The sequence below is a fragment of the Glycine max genome, chromosome 14 (assembly GCF_000004515.6).
Source record: "Glycine max cultivar Williams 82 chromosome 14, Glycine_max_v4.0, whole genome shotgun sequence".
Lineage (NCBI taxonomy): Eukaryota > Viridiplantae > Streptophyta > Magnoliopsida > Fabales > Fabaceae > Glycine > Glycine max.
The window spans coordinates 46,720,136-46,739,799 of record NC_038250.2 but is presented as its reverse complement, the minus strand read 5'-3'; the positions used below and the strand labels follow the sequence as shown (position 1 = coordinate 46,739,799).

Sequence of the window (19,664 nt, the reverse complement as noted above, 5' to 3'; positions counted from 1 at the left end):
ATTCTTATATACATACGAGCTGAAGATCGAATCCCTTATTCCTTTGCTAAAGGAGCATGATATTTTTACATTGATAAATTTATTTACAAAGTTAAAATTTAGAAGAAGAAATTTATCATAGATAGTAGCCTTGTGCAGCTTAATTCAAATCAGTCAAATACTTATTATATGGTGTCCGAAACATTAATAATCTCAGGAAATAAAAAACACTGTCTTATTTATGAACTGTGTTGTGTATATGTATTAGTGTATCTGGGTTAGTTTGAAAGCAAAAAATAATTAATTTTTTTAATTACCCTAATTAGAATTATTTGATTTTTTTTTTTAGATTTCAGAGTATCTTTACAAATTTTGATTTTTTAACCAATTATGAAATTAATGTTTGACTTACCAGTTAATCACATTTAAAATTTATCAGTGTTTCCCCAAAAGTTATAATGAAGGTGAAACAACAAATAAATACTTATATTTTTTCATGTAAGGCCATGATTTTTTATTTGTTATATATATATATATATATATATATATATATATTATGCTGACATTTTTATTCCCGTGTAATATTTAGTAATCAACGAGAATTTGTAATCAGATTAAATAATACTTAGCAAAAGAGACTTGTACATTCAAACTCAAGCCATGCAATATAATTATCAAAGAGCAAGAGGTTGACCAATAAGCCAAACCCATCGGCAACCATAATATGAATAGATTATAGATAGATATATGCATGGAGTTTAACTGGGATTTCATTTCAATCACATAATCAATCATAAAACATAACCACTCAGTAAGAAGAGCCACAAACACATAATAGCAGTTCACAGTCCATGAATGAATTAACATTACTTTTTCCTTATATACGAAAATGGTTTTAAGGAGGTAATTAGTTAACAACATTAGCAGTTTAGCACCTATGCAGTAGTTAACATGACAACAGAGATTTCTATGCAGTGCTATCAGCAAAATGAAATTGGATGAGAAGCCTTACAGACTTGTAAAGTTCACCCCTGCGGTTACGCAAACGAACTGCACGTATTCCTTGTCTTAGTTCTGACACAGGTAAACATGTTTGTCCACCAAAATCATGTCTCCCAGAAAAGTCACGCTCAACAACTTTGATGTATAAGAGGGCCAATTCTGGAACTGTCAATGGAAAGCTGAACTCTTCGTTCCATACCGGTACCCAGTCATCTTCAACTGTTCTGGTGTATTTTGTATCTTTATCAGCTGGGACACCATGAATACCAACCTGAAAGATACACCATCATTCATCTTTTTGTTATTTTACATAGTTGTCAAGTTTGGTCCTTTTAATTTGTAGTGCTAGAGCAAATGATATTTTTGTACTTGAAAGATACTACTTCCTTCATCTCAAAATAAATGTGGTTATACATTATTTTATATATATTAAGAAAAATTAATAAATAAATGAAAAAAAATTATAATTTTATCAAACAAACCTTATCAAATAGATGGAAGATGATAGTATTAATACTAGATTAAAAGTTAAATTGACATTTATTAAAAGGTATTAATAAAAAAATAATTAATATTATATTAAAAAATTAAATATGAAATTTATTTGGGATAATTTTTTTTCTAGTGACATTTGTTTTGAGAGAGGGGAAGTACAAAAGAATTTTGTCTCAAAATGTGTTTTTTACCATTGTATACCAATGGGTTCAATTATTCCAATATTAAAGTAGAAAAGTTTGTATCTTAACATTGATGGGGTGTTATGCCACAACTATTTTGCTATCTCAAACCACTCTAGAATGGAAATTGTAAGCTTAGTTCATAGATAGGATAGGAGAGGTCGAGAGGAACAACTCAGAAGATTAGGTATCAATTACTCTACTTTACAACACAACTCATGCCTAGGACAATTGGCTAAGAATAATGATACGTGACCCAACAATAAATTTAAAATAAATTCTGATATTACATTTTAAAACTGAGGTGTGGGAGAAAGTGAATGAAAATGTTATGTACAAATAACATTACTCCTACTAAAACTCAATGACAATTTTAAAACTCAATTTCTATGTTGATCAAAAGTATTACCTTTACACGGAAGTCAGGAGGAGAATAAAAATCGAAATGTGTTGGGCCAAAATCTGAACGCCACCCCTCACCCATGTATACCAAAACCTGCTTTATTCATATTTAAATTAGATGAGGATTGAATATTTTTTTTTTTGTGCTTTTTTTTCTCCTTAAATATGAATTGAGATGCGCATTCGCATCACCTGAAGAATTTTCTGGACTGGTCGAATTGTTCTTGGATCAAAAACCTCGTTGTTGGGACCAACATTCAACAGTATGTCTGGTTTCTTAACATAACCACAACCACCATTGGCTCTGAACATTCCTTCCATGTACCTAAGATGGTGCCCACCACCCTTTAAGGAAAAGAAATTGCAAGTGAACACGAAACCTGTTATGATTTCTATTCATAATGCTAAATTATGGAAAGCTGAAACCGAATTTCTTAGCATTGCAAGAACTAATAAGAATGTAGAAAAGATTCTCATGCGGTTTTTGCAAGTCATTATAGGGTATTAAAATGCAGAGTTTGATTCAGCTCTACATTGTTCTGCTTTATATACTTCCCCTTAGACTACATAAGGAATAAAGAAATAACACCATTCACCAAAGGTTGAGGCCTGTAAGCTATTTTTGAAATGGTTAATGAAAAATCTTAGTTTATGTGGCCTAGTGGAGCTCTGCTTTATTCACATTCTTAATCTTAATATTATTAGGTTTTGTTGTTTTGCTTATCCTAACCATTTGAGGATTCTAACTGTCTTCTACAAATTGTGATATGTGCATAATTAACTAAAGCACAAAACTGAAATGCATTTTTTTTTGTAAGTAGGAAACAAACTCAAGTATGAGGATTTACAATATCGTTCAACCAACTGAATTAGATGCTCTTGATAAAAAATGATTACATTTATAATAAAAAGGGAAATCAAATTTTGTCCTTAACTAATCTACAGTTGAGAAGTAGGTAGGGAAGTGGTTACAAATTGGTGGAAACGAAAATTCTTCTTGTATGTCTCTGCAACCTCTAGAAAATCAAATGAAAATGCAATGCCTCAAAAATAACAATCACATATAAACCACTACAATTTATGCTATTGTCATGGTGCATGGTTCACACAATCAAAATATCAGGAGTACTAGTTTCGCATGAGTTCCTATCTAATGCCATTTAGAGAAGGTTGCTCATGTAGCTTCCTTTCCCTGAGAACAGAGAACCAACTTTAAACCTCACAATTGTCATTTGTTACATCCATATGGCCCAAATTTCTTCATTCTTATGGAAAACAAAGTCTAACCTGCATATTAAACGCTACCATTTGAGCTCCATGCATCCATCCAATCATGGGATCGTAATTAGACGAGTCCAGACGAGTACCCTTTGGATATATTCTAAGCAAATTTCTTTGGGTGAATCTGTAGGATGGAACAATGTCAACTATTGTAATGGTGAATAACATGGGGGTTAAAAAAAATATCAATGAACTTCATTTTATTATTCCAAAATTACATGTGTCACCAAGTTAGTTGAATTTAATTGCCAAATCAATATCTCAATTCTCAAATATAATGATATTATCATATTATTTTTGGTATAGATAACAGGTATTGTGAGAACAAGACTCATTATGGATTAGTTTTTTTATATTGTATTTCAAACCATGGTGACAAATTATAATTACACCTATATAATATGTTAAGAAAATCTCAAAAGTTTGTGGGAGCAATTGTCCCCGATATTCACCAAGTGAATGCTTCCTTGCTTTCAAAGATATAACATGTTTCTATATTCATGATAAAATCTTTTAAGAACTAATTTGGCAGTAGATGAAATGTTTTAAAGACTAATTTAGCTGAAATTTTCTTAAAGTACTTAACAAAGAGATTTTTTAAAAAACAAATAATAGACTACTACTTTTAAATTAAAAGACTAACATATAATCCATGTAATTTTAGAAAATCATGTTTAGTGTTTTCTACATGTCTTGGCGCCAGAGTAAAAGAGAGCTACTTAAGTTTAATTTTAAGCTAACAAAAATACATGTATGAGCTTAAATTCTAGCACAAAAATAATAATAAAAATTACTTAGGTTCAGTATGTCTAAAAAAAATATTGAAATCACCTGACAATGTCAGTTCCATGATTTTTGGCGATATCTTCAAGCTCTTGCTCACTCAAGCTAAGACGCCTGACTTGTTCATGATCAATCAGCCAGTTTCTTAACTTACCTTTTGGCTTCCCTGCACGAATGGAAATCAAATCTCTATATTCAAGAGTATCATCTTCCTCTTCTTGCTCCTCTAAATCATCCTGATGACGAAAAGGCAACACAAGGAAGCTGATTACAAAAGGCTTATAATTAGCACATGTTTGGTTCATTTTTTTTATATTTTAAAACAAGGGTTAAATATGTTTTCATTCTTGTGAAAGGATCTAATATTTGTTTTGGTTCTTAAATATTTTTCCTTTGGTTTTTATCTCTTTACAATTTGAAATTATTTTTTCATCAATATAATATGAGCAAATTTTAGTTCTGGTCTATGTAAGTTTTTTACTTTAGTTTTCAGTCGTTCAAATTTTGGAATTATTATTTTTAATCCTGGTATTCATTTCAGAATAGATAAATCCCACTTATTTTAGCTAGGGATCAAATTTTTTTAGTCATGTGTTGACATGACATTAAGTAAGCATTATTGGATGTTATTTGAATGATCATGCGACATTTCGTTAGATACATAAGAAGTTTATCGATGTCATGTAATAGTAAAACAAAAAGTATTAGTTTTCTATTTTAGAAAGATAAAAATCAAATAAAATTTATTACAGGGAGCAAAACCCAAACCGATTTATTTTATAGGTGCAAAAACATATTTAGTCCTAAAAAAATTACTTAATCTAAAAAAAAAGTAATTATTTCTTCACAAAATTATAACTACACTTTGTTAACATAAGCAAAATTTTCTTCAAATTGTTTTTACCTTGTAATTGACTCTAGTTCTATCATCATCGTACTCAAGCCTATGTGCTTCTTCTCGTACCCTCTGGTCCTGGCTTTCAGGAGACTCTGGTGGTTTAGTTGAAATTAGAATTTTCCCCTTCAATTGTTCTGGGGAGGGGAATTGTGTCATTTGTTGTGAATATTCAGGGCGAAACAATATATCTCCAAATATGTCATCGACCATCTGCATGCATTCAAGTATATTAATTTATTTCCACTAAAAAGTGTAATTACAGTTCAAACCATGCATGCATGATCGTGGCCTAGTCTCTTTCGTGTTATGAGTTACCATACGAACCTGGGCCACTTTGGCTTGAAGAAATTGAGTTATATGGTCTTCGAAAGTTATAACAACGGGATACGGAGAGGCAAAAAATGCATAGTCGTTAATGGCCTTTAGACAAGCTTTGAGTTTCACGGAAGAAGTCAGAGTCCTACCATTTTAAAAAAATCAATTAGTTTCAGATATATACCAACATTGAAAGTTGCATAATGCACGTTAAAAAAAGTCTATATACATATATAAGGCATATATACTGGTACATAGGGCCAAAGCATTTGGTTTTAGTTAATCTAATTAAGGCAAGAAATTTGATTATTAGTATATTGGATTGGTTTTCTTGTGTTTTTGCTATAAGGAGGTTGTTGGGGATTATATCAATCCAAACTCTCATTTCTTAATTCATAATGGACACTAAATAAATACATATGAAGATATATGATAGAAATAATGTTAATGTGAAAACTAAAAATTCTTCTAAATGTAAGTAAAGGAAAAAACATAGGACCTAGTTGAGAAATAAATCTCCACTATTATAAATAGGATAACAATGTATCTTTCCTAATTAAGAGGATTTCGCTCAACAATTTCACCCTGAATGAGGATATAATATGATGTTTTCTTTTCTCTCATATCTATCATGGTACATATATCTAAATATCTATCAAGTTACATGTTACTTTGATATACTAGAAAATTTAAGTATTGATCTCTCCACCTAATATACTATTGAAAACTATAAACCCATACCCTCCATGATGAACCAGCACATCATCGCCTCTGGAATTTGGCCATAAATCTAGCTCAATTACCCTTACTCCTTTCTTCAATGCCTTTATTATCGCAGAAGTACTGCTAGCACTGCTAACTTGATTTCCTGTTAAGTAGGAGTTGTGGCCTGTGTATAAGAAATAATGCGCCAAGGGAAACTTCATGTCATGGTGCACCTGGAGATCCAAAACACACCAAAATATGAGAAAACTTGAAACCTTTATTAAAAGATAGACTATATGCAAATTATAATGAAGCATTCAAACCATTAAGGTAATTAATTAAACTTTAACAAATATTAACCAGTGTCCTGGTTAAGAAAGTAAAAACAATTTATTTTATTAAAATGCATAAAAATACACTTTCATATAACTTTTAATAAAATATTTTCTCTTTTAATTCCTTAACCTGTGTTCTTAGAATACTGCTTAACAAGATCCTTAAACTTTTTAGTAGTTAATCAAATATTACCTCAGCAAGGGGACCATTAAGGTCACTTAAGAGATAACGAAAGAAGGCTTCAACATGAATGCCTTTCCTATGAAATATGTTAAGATGCTTGAGACTGTCAAAAATGGTTTGAGCATGTTTGTTGATGGAATCACCTTCCTCTTCTCCTTGAAAGTGAACTAAGAAATTGCCCAGGTCATGCATGCTCATGATGCCATCCAGTGAATACTCTTCAAAAACAGTGTTGATTTCGTCAGGAGGTTCAGTCCCCTTGAGCCTAAACATTCTCCTGAAACAAAAACACACTTTGAAGTGCTGTTTTGGGGTTTTATTACGAGAGGGGTGTCTAGATGTGGTGGCCATTATTGTTTTGGATAATGCCAATTGAAGGGGAGACACATAGAGATGTAGATAGAAAAGAAAGGTGTCAGCCTTCAAAAATGACCAGGAATGGCTTGGAGCCTAAGTGAGAATTTATACTCATACAATGTTCATAAGGAACACGTACAAAGCACTGAAAATACATAGTTTGGGCCAACTTTATCTCTGTAACGAAGAAAGAGATTGCTTTATTTTATGCATTGTGCTTTCTTTAATGATATATTTCAATATTAAATTAACATCTCCAGATAGCACTGAATAATCTTATCAAACGTTAGGAATATTCACTGTGATGTGTGTGGGTAAAGCTATACGTACGTAGAAGAAAAACAATAGTAGTATCATTAAGTACAAAGTATGCTACATATGTACACGTAACAAATTGGTGCCAATCCCAATGCATCAAACTATATTTTCCTTCCATCTGAGTTAGGACAACTTAGTTATTTTTAATATTCTAAAAATTTTACTCTCACGTGAATATGTAAAGGAGATAGAAAGTCACCGAAGCCTACAGATGCCATCGGATAAATAAAAAGAAAGATAAAGATTTTTTTTTATAAAAGATATTCTTATAGTTGAAAATGTTGAAAATGTTGAAAATCTTTAAGATGTAAAAATCATTAAAGTAACTTTTTTTTTAATAAATTTTTTTCATACACATGATTATCAGAAAATTTAATTTCTGTTAACATGTTTTAAAAAAATTAATTATTTACTAATTATGCTGAATCTTGTTGATAAAGATAAATATACAAATTTTGGAAGATTTTGAAAACCAGCACATTACATGAAAAAAAGATAATTATACAACTTTACAGGATGGGGGAATACAAATGTGCTCTATAAAGCATGTGTATTTTAAAATTAAAGCGGAACATGTATCGAGTATGTACCGATGTATACGTGTATCTGTTACAGGTTGGGCATTTGTGCGTATGTGTATTACAATTTTTTTAAAATAATTAAATTAGGTACTCTATGAGTACAAATTGGTGGTACATACCGTCTTGTACATGTGGTAGATAATTTATGGTTCTATATATTCAAACTTCCTTTATCTATTACATGAAAGGAAATAGACTAAGAGAGAGATTTGATTTTTGTACTTACAAATTTGTCTCCCTTCAAGAATGAGTAAGGATTATAAAGGGGATGAGAGCAAAAAGAAAAATATAAGATGTTAGTGGAGATATTTTGTTAGAATTAGTCTAGATATGCTCTCAAAATTAAATATGATTAAAAGATTATATATATGAAATACAGTTGATATTTGTGTTATTGTTATTTATTATATATAATGAGATATTAACATATAAATAAATAATATCCATTAGTTAGCATCAATTAAGTCTATATAAATGTATTTTTTTTTTAGAGAAATCAAGCAATGAATGAATAAAAATATTTTAGTCTTTATTTTATTTTATGATTTTATTTTCCTTTTTACTCTAGATTAGGTTATTTTCTGTTACCTTACTTTTAACTACGTAACATATGTGATCTTTGTCTAGATGAACTAGATTTAGACTGTTTTACTCATTTTCCCAATCAGGATCACTACTTCCTCGTCGAGTAAAAGGTATTTCTGACATCAACCGTACCAAATTTATTTGGTCCCAAGAAACTACTTGCCCCGAAAGCTTGGACATCGACCCATAGGTAAATGTTTACTTTTAATTTCATGTTCAAGAATTAATTATGAATTCGAAATAAAATTGATTATGTTGAATTTTAGTATAGGCTTTTCAAATAAAAACATTTAAATATAATTTATTCGAAATGTGTTTAGTTTCACTTTTGCTCAACCTTCAACGTTAATCCATCTTTGTCGGTTAAAAAAAATTAAATCAAGCTGGAATTTTTACAAGCTACATATGTAGAAGATTGGAGAAGCTTTGAAATGTTGAATTCAAAGATTGCTAAAAAAAAAATTACTGCACCGCCTATGAAATCTGCATGGAGGCACCATCTTCAATTTTTGGACAATCATTTGCTTAGACTTTAAGTAGTACAGTTAGTGCCACCATCATTAGTTTGTCTTAGGCACCAAGTCTATAATATTTCATTATTATAATCTACCTATAAAAGGCACCTCCCTGTACCACATTAGTAATATGAATGATCAATTAAGTGAATTATGAGTGAATGAAATTTAGTTCTATTTTTCTCTTCCTCCAGTAAGTGTGTGCTAAATTCTTTTTATATTTCTATTCTTCCACTGTGTGGGTTTGAGTGTTTAATTTACCTCAGTGCTAACAATTGATATCAGAGTATGAGGATTCTAGTAGTAGTGCGAGAGAAAAAAAAAGTCTGTGAGGAACAAAAATATTCTCATTGTGTAAAAAAAAATAAAGTTGATACACTTGAGAGATGTTACCAATTACAACATTGTATGGTCTGATCCCAAACTAGATGGAAAGCTAGATTTTTATTATTAGGAAACTTTGATGGCTACACATTTGAGAACTTATAATATTTGGAGCTTTGTTGAGATGGTTTAGCGGAAGGAGCTAATGATGCTGCTAGGAGAAGAGACTGGTCATCATTGTCATAGATTCAACAAGGAATTGACTATTCCATTTTCGTCAAAATTGTAAATGCCAAAACTGATAAAGAAGCATGAGATATTTTGAAGCTATCTTACAAAGGTGCGGAGAAGGCTCAGTGATCTAAGCTCCAATCTCTATGAAGGGAATACGAAAGGTATGAAATATCCAAATTTGAATCCTTGGAACAATATTTTTCATGCGTTAAAGATCTCATCAACAAGATCTAGGTGTATGGAGAAGACATTCCTGACAACAAGGTGGTAGACAAAATTCTACGCACCATGTCAATGAAGTTTGATCATGTGGTGACTACAATAATCGAGTCCCATAGACACCATGACAATAACAGAGTTGCAAGGAAGCATTGAAAGTCACATGAGCAGAATCTTGGAAAAGGCAAAGAAAGTAAGTGAAGAAACACTGAAGAGTCAAGTTAATCTCAACAATGCTGTGGAAACCAGTCAAAGTGCGGAAAGTAGAGGTCGAGATAACTTCAACAATGTAGGAAAAGGAAATTTCAAAGGTAGAGGCTGAGGAAATTACAGAGGAAGAGGACGAGGACATTTCAACCAAGGTAGAAACAACAATTTTGGATCATTTGGTCAAGGAAGAGGTGGAGATAATTTTGGTGCTGCTAATCGAGGAAGAGGTAGAGGTAACAATTGTTAGAGTTTGTGGTCTTAGTTCCTTTGTCCCACATCGCTTGGTCTGTAAAACTTGTGTGGGCTTAGTCCCACATCGCTTGGTTTGTAAAAACTTGTGTCTCACTAGTGTTATATATAGAGACACCTTGTAAGCTTTTATGTGCAAGTAATAAAAAGTTCTCCTAGTGTAGTCGTGGACGTAGGCACATACATTGTGTGCTGAACCACGTTAAACTGTGTGTCTTTTTCTTTCTTCCCTTTATTTCTTTCTCTTCTTTTATTGCTCTATACTAACAACTGGTATCAGAGCTTTTGGTTACTCCACGAGATTTCCTTAGTTTAAAGGAATTAGTGGGAGTCTTCTCAGTTTAGAGGAGGCAGTGGGAGCAATGGCATTAGAAGAGGGGAAGGTGAAGATCGAGAAGTTCGATGGCAGAGATTTCAGCTTTTGGAAGATGCATATAGATGATTATCTATATCAGAAGAAGCTGTATCAGCCCTTATCAGGGGTTAAGCCAGAAGACATAAAGCAAGAAGAATGGAACTTGCTAGATCGACAGGCTCTTGGCGTGATCAGATTGACATTAGCCAAGAACGTCGCGTTCAACATCGTGAACGAGAAGACTACTGCAGGCTTAATGAAGGCATTATCAGATATGTACGAGAAGCCGTCAGCAGCCAACAAAGTATACTTGATGCGCCGGTTGTTCAACCTCAAGATGGGAGAAGGTATCTCTGTAACTGATCATATTAATGAGTTTAATACTATTCTTGCCCAATTGGAATCTGTGCAGATTAAATTTGAGGATGAGGTGAAGGCATTGATTCTATTGTCATCACTACCGGATAGTTGGGCTGCAACTGTTACTGCAGTTAGTAGTTCTACAAGGGAGAACACATTAAAGCTTAGTGACATCCGTGACTTGATCTTGAGCGAAGATGTTCGCAAGAGAGATTCAGGAGAATCTTCCAGTCATGTTTCCAATTCAGCATTGAACACTGAAGGCAGGGGAAGGACTACCCAGAAGGGTCAGAATGGTCGAGGCAGATCAAAGTCAAGAGGGAAAGGTCAGTGAAAATTTCAAAGTGACGTTACTTGTTGGAATTGTGACAAGAGAGGTCACTTTAGCAATCAGTGCAAGGCACCAAAGAAGAACAAGTCGCACAAAAACAAGAAGTGCGATGATGATGAATCCGCAAATGCAGCAACTGATGAACTTGATGATGCATTAATTTGCAGTTTGGATAGTCCTGTTGATTCATGGATCATGGACTCAGGTGCGTCGTTCCACACTACTCCCTCTAAAGATTTATTGTCTAACTATGTTTCTGGAAGATTTGGAAAAGTTTACCTTGCAGATGGAAAATCTCTTGACATTGTCGGAAGAGGTGATATCAACATCAAGACCTCCAGTGGATCCCTATGGACATTGCACAATGTCAGACATATTCCTGCCTTAAAGAGAAATTTAATATCTATAGGGCAGTTGGATGATGAGGGACATCACACCACTTTTGGAGATGGAGCTTGGAAGGTAATAAAAGGCAATCTCATTGTGGCTCGTGGAAAGAAGCGAGGATCTCTTTACATGATTGCAGATGAGGATATGGTAGCAGTTACTGAGGCTGTCAATAATTTAACCATGTGGCATCAAAGACTTGGACATATGAGTGAAAAAGGAATGAAGCTTATGGCGGCAAAGGGTAAGCTATCAAGCCTCAAGCATGTTGATGTTGGTGCTTGTGAACATTGTATCCTTGGAAAGCAGAAAAAGGTCAGTTTCTCAAGGGCAGGGAAGACTCTGAAAGCTGAAAAGCTAGAATTGGTGCACACAGATGTTTGGGGGCCAGCCCCAGTGAAATCTGTTGGAAACTCACGCTATTATGTCACCTTTATCGACGACTCTACCAGAAAGGTATGAGTTTATTTTCTTAAAAATAAATCTGATGTGTTTTCTGTGTTTAAAAGGTGGAAGACAGAAGTTGAAAATCAGACAGGTCTAAAGGTTAAAAGTCTGAAATCTGACAATGGTGGGGAGTATGATAGTCAGGAGTTTAAAGACTTCTGTTCAGAACATGGGATCAGAATGATCAAGACAATACCAGGAACACCTGAGCAAAACGGTGTTGCAGAAAGGATGAATAGAACCTTGAATGAGAGAGCAAGGTGTATGCGGATCCAATCTGGCTTGCTTAAAGCATTCTGGGCAGAAGCAATAAACACAACAACATATCTCATCAATAGAGGACCATCAGTTCCTTTGAATTATCAGTTGCCTGAAGAAGTATGGTCTGGAAAGGAGGTAAAACTTTCACATTTGAGAATTTTTGGTTGTGTTTCATATATACTGATAGACTCTAATAGTAGAGATAAATTGGATCCGAAGGCAAGGAAGTGTTATTTTATTGGTTATGGATCTGACATGTATGGCTACAGGTTTTGAGATGACCAAACCAAGAAAGTTATCAGAAGCAGAAATGTTACTTTTAATGAGAACTTATTTTATAAGGACAAATTTTCTGCAGAATCTACATGTGCAGGTAAACTGTCAGAAATTTCTGAGAAAGCAACACTTGAAGAAATCTCAGAAAGTGATGTAGCCAACAGAAACCAGAGTACAGGCGTAGAGGTTGAGTCAGAACCAGAACCATCAACTCCTCCAAGAAAATCTAGCAGAATTTCAGTACCACCAGATAGGTATTCCCCTTCATTGCATTATTTGTTGTTAACTGATGTTGGTGAGCCAGAATGTTTCAATGAGGCTACACAGGGGAATGACACTATTGAGTGGGAGCTAGCGATGAAAGATGAGATGGCATCCCTTCAGAAGAATAAGACGTGGTCTTTAACTAAATTGCCAGAAGGAAAGAAGGCATTACAGAATAGGTGGGTCTATAGGCTAAAGGAAGAATCTGACGGTAGAAGAAGATACAAGGCGAGACTTGTGGTGAAAGGGTTTCAGCAGAAACAAGGAATTGATTTCACAGAGATCTTCTCTCCAGTTGTAAAGATGACTACCATCAGAGTTATTCTGAGCATAGTAGCTGCAGAGAATCTTCACTTGGAGCAGTTAGATGTTAAAACTGCATTCTTGCATGGGGATTTAGAGGAAGACATCTATATGACCCAACCAGAAGGTTTTGAAGTGCCAGACAAGGAGAATCTTGTATGCAAGCTTCACAAAAGTTTGTATGGCTTGAAACAAGCACCGAGGCAGTGGTACAAGAAGTTTAATGAGTTTATGAGCAACTCAGGATTCAAAAGATGTGACATGGACCATTGCTGGTATGTTAAAAAATATACTAATAGTTATGTTATCCTTGTTGTGTATGTTGATGACATGTTGATTGCAGGATCTAGTATGGCAGAAATTAACAGGTTGAAGCAGCAGTTGGCAGAAAACTTTGAAATGAAGGATCTTGGTCCAGCTAAACAAATCCTTGGTATGAGAATTCTTAGAAACATATCAGAAGGAATTTTGAAGCTGTCTCAGGAGAAATATATACACAAGTTGCTTGACAGGTTTTACCTTGGAGATTCTAAGACCAGGAATACCCCTTTGGGATCTCATTTGAAGTTTTCAAAGAAGCAATCTTTGCAGACAGATGAAGAAAAATGTTACATGTCAAGAGTACCATATGCATCAGCAGTTGGGAGTTTGATGTATGCTATGGTGTGTACCAGACCTGACATAGCACATGCAGTGGGAGTTGTCAGTAGGTTCCTATCAAATCCAGCAAAGGAGCATTGGGAAGGAGTAAAGTGGATACTCAGATATTTGAAGGGTACTTCAGAGATGTGTTTGTGCTTCAGAAAAGGCAATCTCACTTTACAGGGATTTTCAGATGCAGACTTGGAAGGAGATTTTGATACCAAGAAGAGCACCACAGGCTACATTTTTACCTTGGGAGGTACTGCTGTGAGTTGGAAGTCTAAACTTCAAGATAGAGTTTCTCTCTCAACCACGGAAGCCGAGTACATAGCTATCTCAGAAGCAGCTAAGGAGATGATTTGGCTAAAGAATTTTCTCAATGAATTGGGGAAAGAACAAGATGATGCTCCTATGTTTAGTGACAGTCAAAGTGCTATAAGTCTTGCTAAGAATCCAGTCTTCCATTCTAGATGCAAGCATATTCAATTAAGATACCATTTTATCAGGGAGTTGATAAATGATGGAGACTTATCTTTATTGAAGATCTTAGGATCAGAGAATCCAGCAGATATGTTGACTAAAGCTGTTACAACTGACAAACTGAGGCTTTGCATTGCCTCAATTGGCCTTCAAGGACAATTGAAGATGAAGGCGCTACACTAGGTAAAAAGTCGATGAACTCGTTGCTTACAAGGAGCTGCTAGAGTTTGGAACTTAGACCCCAAGTGGGAGAATTGTTAGAGTTTGTGGTCTTAGTTCCTTTGTCCCACATCGCTTGGTCTGTAAAACTTGTGTGGGCTTAGTCCCACATCGCTTGGTTTGTAAAAACTTGTGTCTCACTAGTGTTATATATAGAGACACCTTGTAAGCTTTTATGTGCAAGTAATAAAAAGTTCTCCTAGTGTAGCCGTGGACGTAGGCACATACATTGTGTGCTGAACCACGTTAAACTGTGTGTCTTTTTCTTTCTTCCCTTTATTTCTTTCTCTTCTTTTATTGCTCTATACTAACAACAATTACCAAGGTTGGGCGAATTTTAATTGCTACTATTGTGGAAAGTTCGGGCAAGAAGCTTCAGAGTGTAAATTCAAGCAACAAGCAAACGTTGCGGAAAGTCAAAATGTTGGTGAGAATTCTAATAGACATCAAAGTTTATTTTTAGCTAGTAATACTTTTTTCTAAGGATGAAAATATTTAGTATTTGGATACTGGGTGTAACAATCATATGTGTGGCAAAAAAGAGTTATTTTCTGCTTTAGATGAAACGATAAAATCTACCATGAGATTTGGAAATAATGCAAATATTCCAATTATGGGAAAAAGCCAAATTACTATCAGATTGAAGGAAGGTTCTCAAAATTTTATCTCTAATGTTTTCTATGCTTTTGGTCTTCATCGGAAGTTATTGAGTATGAGACAATTGTTAGAGAAAGGCTATAACATGTAGATTCATCCTGGCTAGAACACATTGATTGATAGAAATGAAAGATTCGTTGCTAAAGTAAAAATGACTCTTAATCGCCTATTCCCTTTGAGAATTCACCGTGAAATTTTTTGTCTTGCTTGAGTTTTTGATTTCAAATGATGATTGATTTTGGCATATACATTTTGGATACTTTCACTTTTTTGGATTAAATTATTTTTCAAGAAAAGAATTTGTTTCTGGTTTACCTGTTGTGAATATTCCTAATGGAGTATGTGAGACATGTGAGATTGAAAATAAGCACAGAGAATCTTTTCCAAACAAAAAGTCTTGGAAGGTGAGAAAGTTGTTAGATACAATTCATTCATATCTATGTTCGGTTGAGATACCAACACATTTGTAGAGAAATATCGTGGATGCAGAATCAAAATGCTCAGAACACACAGGCCAATAATACCTCACCTATAGAAACTTTTTTGAGCAACATGGAATTCAACATCAACTGACAACCAGATACATGTCTCAATAGAATGGTGTTGCTGAAAGGAAGAATAGAACAATCATGTACATGGTGAGATGCACGCTAAAGGCCAAGCAAATGCCTAAAGAATTCAGGGTGGAAGCAGTTGCCACTGCTGTTTATATTTTAAATAAATGTCCAACAAAGAGTATTTGTGATAAGACACAAGAAGAAGCTTGGAGTGGAAGGAGACCAACAATTAGACAGCTCGGAGTTTTTGGGTGCATAACATATGAACATGTTTCAGACCAACTTAGGAAGAAAGTAGATGACAAAGGTGAAATGTGTATTTTCGTAGGTTTCAACACAAATTCAAAGGCATACAAACTTTACAATCTGAAGACAAAGAAAGTAATTATCACTTGAGATGTGACATTTGATGAGAAAGGCATGTGGGATTGGTCTACAAAATCCCAGAATGAGCTAGTGGTGATCTCTAACAACTATGAAGAAAATAAAAGGCAACCAGATCCAACACTTGATGAACCAAAATCATTTAGGAGGTCGTAGAGGAATCCTTAACTACTAGCCAAATTACAAGATTGTGTCATGTTTAATGATGATGAGCCATCTAACGAGGAGATTATCACTTTTTGTTTTATTTTCATATTGTGAGCCATTGACATTTGAAGAAGCCTCAAGTGATGAGAATTGGAGAAAATCCGTGTATGAAGAAATTCATGCGATGGAGAAGAATGATACATGGAAGCTAACAAATTTGACAGCAGATAAAAGGCCTATTGGAGTGAAATGGGTGCTCAAGACAAAGTACAATCCTAATAGAGAAATTGATTGCTTTAAAGAAAGGTTGGTTACAAAAGGATATTAGCAAAAACCAAGTCTTGATTATTTTGAAGCATTTTCTCATGTTGCAAGGTTAGATGCAATTCACATGATTATTTCTCTTTCGGCTCAAAATAGTGGGAAGATATATCAAATGGATATTAAATTGCTTTCTTCAATGATATTCTGGAAGAAGTATATGTTAAGCAGCTTACAGGATATGTGGTCAGAGGAAAAGAAGACAAGGTCTATAAATTGAAGAAAGTTTTGTATAGGTTGAAGCAAGTGCCAAGAGCATGGCATAAGAAAATATTTTGTGTAGCACGATTTCGAAAGATGTTCTTATGAGCACATATTATATGTCAAATTTGTTGATTCCGAAGATATTCTCATTGTGTGTCTTTATATTGATGATCTAATCTTCACTGACAATAATTCAAAGATGATTGCGAAATTCAAAGAAGCTATGATAAGTTATTTTGAGATGACAAGTTTAGCCCTAATGTTGTATTTTCTTGACATTGAGGTCATTCAACAAGATGATGAAATTTTTATCTCCCAAAAGAAGTATGTAGGTGATATTATGGAGAAATTTAAAATGGAAAATTCAAAACCAATTTCTACACCAGTTCGAGAGAAGTTGATGCTAACAAAGGAAAGTGACAGAAAAATGGTGGATACAACTCTATAAAACAGTTTAATTAGAACTTTGAGGTACTTTTCAACTACAAGACCAAATATAATCTTCAAAGTTAGTTTGCTCAGTAGATTCATGGAAGAGCCACGTGTTTGCCATTTGTAAGGAATTCAGAGAATTCTTCGTTATATTAAAAGTACTCTAATCGACAAAATTTTTTATGCTAACAATAATGATGTGAATCTTGTTGGATAGATAGATAGTGATTGGGTAGGAGATGTAGAAACAAGAAAAAGCATAGTAGGGTATGCATTTCATTTGAGTTTAGGTGCAATTTCATGATCTTCAAATAAACAACCAATTGTTGCACTTTAAACAGCTAAAGCAGAATACATTGCAATAAACAATTGTGCTATGCAAGCAATATGACTAAGAAGAATTCTAGATGTAATGCATCATAAGCAGAATACTCCCACAAAAATATTTCGTGACAACAAGTTTGTCATTGCATTGAGTAAAAATTCAATTTTTCACCAGAAGTCCAAGCACATTGATATTTGATTTCATAAGATACAAGAGTTGATAGTCAATAAATAAGTAGAAATTAATTATTATCCAAATATTTTTACAAAGCGGTTAAAGATGAAGTTATTTTACAAGTTGAATGATACAAGCTTGATTTAAGGGAGGCAATGTTGGTTAAAAAAAATTTAAATCAAGCTGGATTTGAAATGTTGAATTCAAAGATTGCAGCTCAAAAAAATTACTGCAACGCCTATGAAATCTGTATGGAGCCACCGTCTTCATTTTTTGCATAATCATTTGCATAGACTTTGAGTAGTATGGTTAGTGCCACCGTCATTAGTTTTTCTTAGGCACTAAGTTTATATGATTTTATTGTTATAATCTGCCTATAAAAGGAACCTCGCTGTACCACATTAGTAATATGAATGATCAATTAAGTGAATTATGGGTGAATGAAATTTAGTTCTATTTCTCTTTTCCTCCGGTAAGTGTGTGCCAAATTCTTCTCTCTCATTTCTATTCTTCCCCTGCGTGTGTTTGTGAGTTCTGTTGATGGGTTTAATTTATCCCACTGTAAAAAATCATGGAAGCTATTCTCAATATCTTTCACTTTCACTTATAATACTCTTTCATGTGAGTTTAAACACAGTTCCAAACATGCTGAAAATCAATATTGTAAACGCTTACTCACGCACATACTAAACATTTTTCATCCATGAATGGGTGAAGTATGTTTCAAAACCAGATTTACAAAAATCCTCGAAGACGTGCCTCCTATCAATTCTATTTCTACCAGTATTCTCTAATTTTGATCTGTGTTTGGAGTTTAGACAAGTTATATGTATGAATCAAGAAATTAGCGAAATACAAATCAAGTAATTATCCAGTCAAGTCATGCCAATTTACTGACAATCATCTCCAAACAGATTCTATGACCTCTAACATGAACATAAGCAAACTAATCTCAAGCCTCAGCCCAGATTACAACATAGCAAGTAGAAGTGCAGTAAAAAATCACTCTATAGAGCGAGGGAGATTCACAGAGAGATCAGGGAAGAGACACTTAAATAGAAGAAAGTTGAAAAAGGCGTTTCATTAGTGCCAAGGAATTTCATTACAAACGATACATGAAGACAAAGGCACAAAGCTATCTCTAACTTCAAATTTGCACAACTAAATCAGAAGTTAATTACTAGAAACTTTATAAAAAGCTAATCTAAAAATTTAACTTTTAACGATAATATTTGGGCACAGATATTAAATTCCAAAATTCTAACTTTGCAAAACCTAAATATGATAGCCTATAAGATCGCTTTTAAAAGCACTCGTGTTGCTGCATTACCCATCATGCTAAAAACTCCAAAGCTCAGTTAACAATAGAATTCTGTTTTCCCCGAAAGTTGTCTTTCTCCATCTCCCCTTCCAAATTCCATGTTGAAAACAAGTCAACTAACCATTTTTTCTTCATCACATTAGATGTTCAGCTGAACACTAATTCCACAGAAATAGCATTGCTGGAAACCATATTTTCACGTAATTCCTATGAAACCTTCACTAGCATAGTGCTTAATTAGAATTCAATCATCTGCAATCCATATCTATGTTATCACATTACCAGAGACAGTAAACAACAAACTCCTCCATGACATCCATAACAATTCCCACTGGATTACTCTGTTTAAAACCCATACCTACCAAGTCATCAGCATTCCCTGGTCCATATCAACCTACCTGTTATAACCACCATGTCCACTATATCCATAGCCTGTATCTTCAAATATAAATTTCATTTAAGATTGAAACACATTAACAACTCAAATTTAGGAAAAAGACCACTTCCTTTCCATGGATTCTAGCTTTCATCTTCCTGCAGAAGTGGGTACTTCCAGTTGCTTTGTCTTGCTGCACCATTTACTCAATATGCGCCATTTGAGAAAAGTACGTCATAATTGCAAATGCTTTCCAAGAAATAGTTAAAAGATGTTCCTATTATATCA

General features: G+C 33.9%; 1 protein-coding gene across 1 annotated transcript; it reads right to left on the bottom strand.

Moving 5' to 3' along the window:
* Positions 1 to 831: 831 nt before the first annotated feature.
* Positions 832 to 7,012, bottom strand: LOC100817915 (phosphoinositide phospholipase C 2). Its single transcript, XM_003544245.4, has 9 exons — positions 6,571 to 7,012; positions 6,079 to 6,275; positions 5,347 to 5,482; positions 5,029 to 5,232; positions 4,173 to 4,360; positions 3,348 to 3,465; positions 2,253 to 2,405; positions 2,068 to 2,154; positions 832 to 1,252 (listed from the first exon to the last, which is right to left on the bottom strand). The coding sequence occupies exons 1-9, from the start codon at positions 6,910 to 6,912 to the stop codon at positions 947 to 949; spliced, it is 1,731 nt and encodes a 576-aa protein (XP_003544293.1). The 5' UTR covers positions 6,913 to 7,012; the 3' UTR covers positions 832 to 946.
* Between the last annotated feature and the right edge of the window lie 12,652 nt (positions 7,013 to 19,664).

Bases quoted from the DNA above. Each gene is read 5' to 3' on its own strand.
- LOC100817915 (XM_003544245.4), bottom strand. From the start codon at position 6,912: ATGGCCACCACATCTAGACACCCCTCTCGTAATAAAACCCCAAAACAG. The intron at 4,361-5,028 runs GTAAAAACAATT...TTTCGTCATCAG, and splicing joins GAACTAGAGTCAATTACAAG to GATGATTTAGAGGAGCAAGA. The intron at 1,253-2,067 runs GTAATACTTTTG...TGTATCTTTCAG, and splicing joins CTCCTGACTTCCGTGTAAAG to GTTGGTATTCATGGTGTCCC.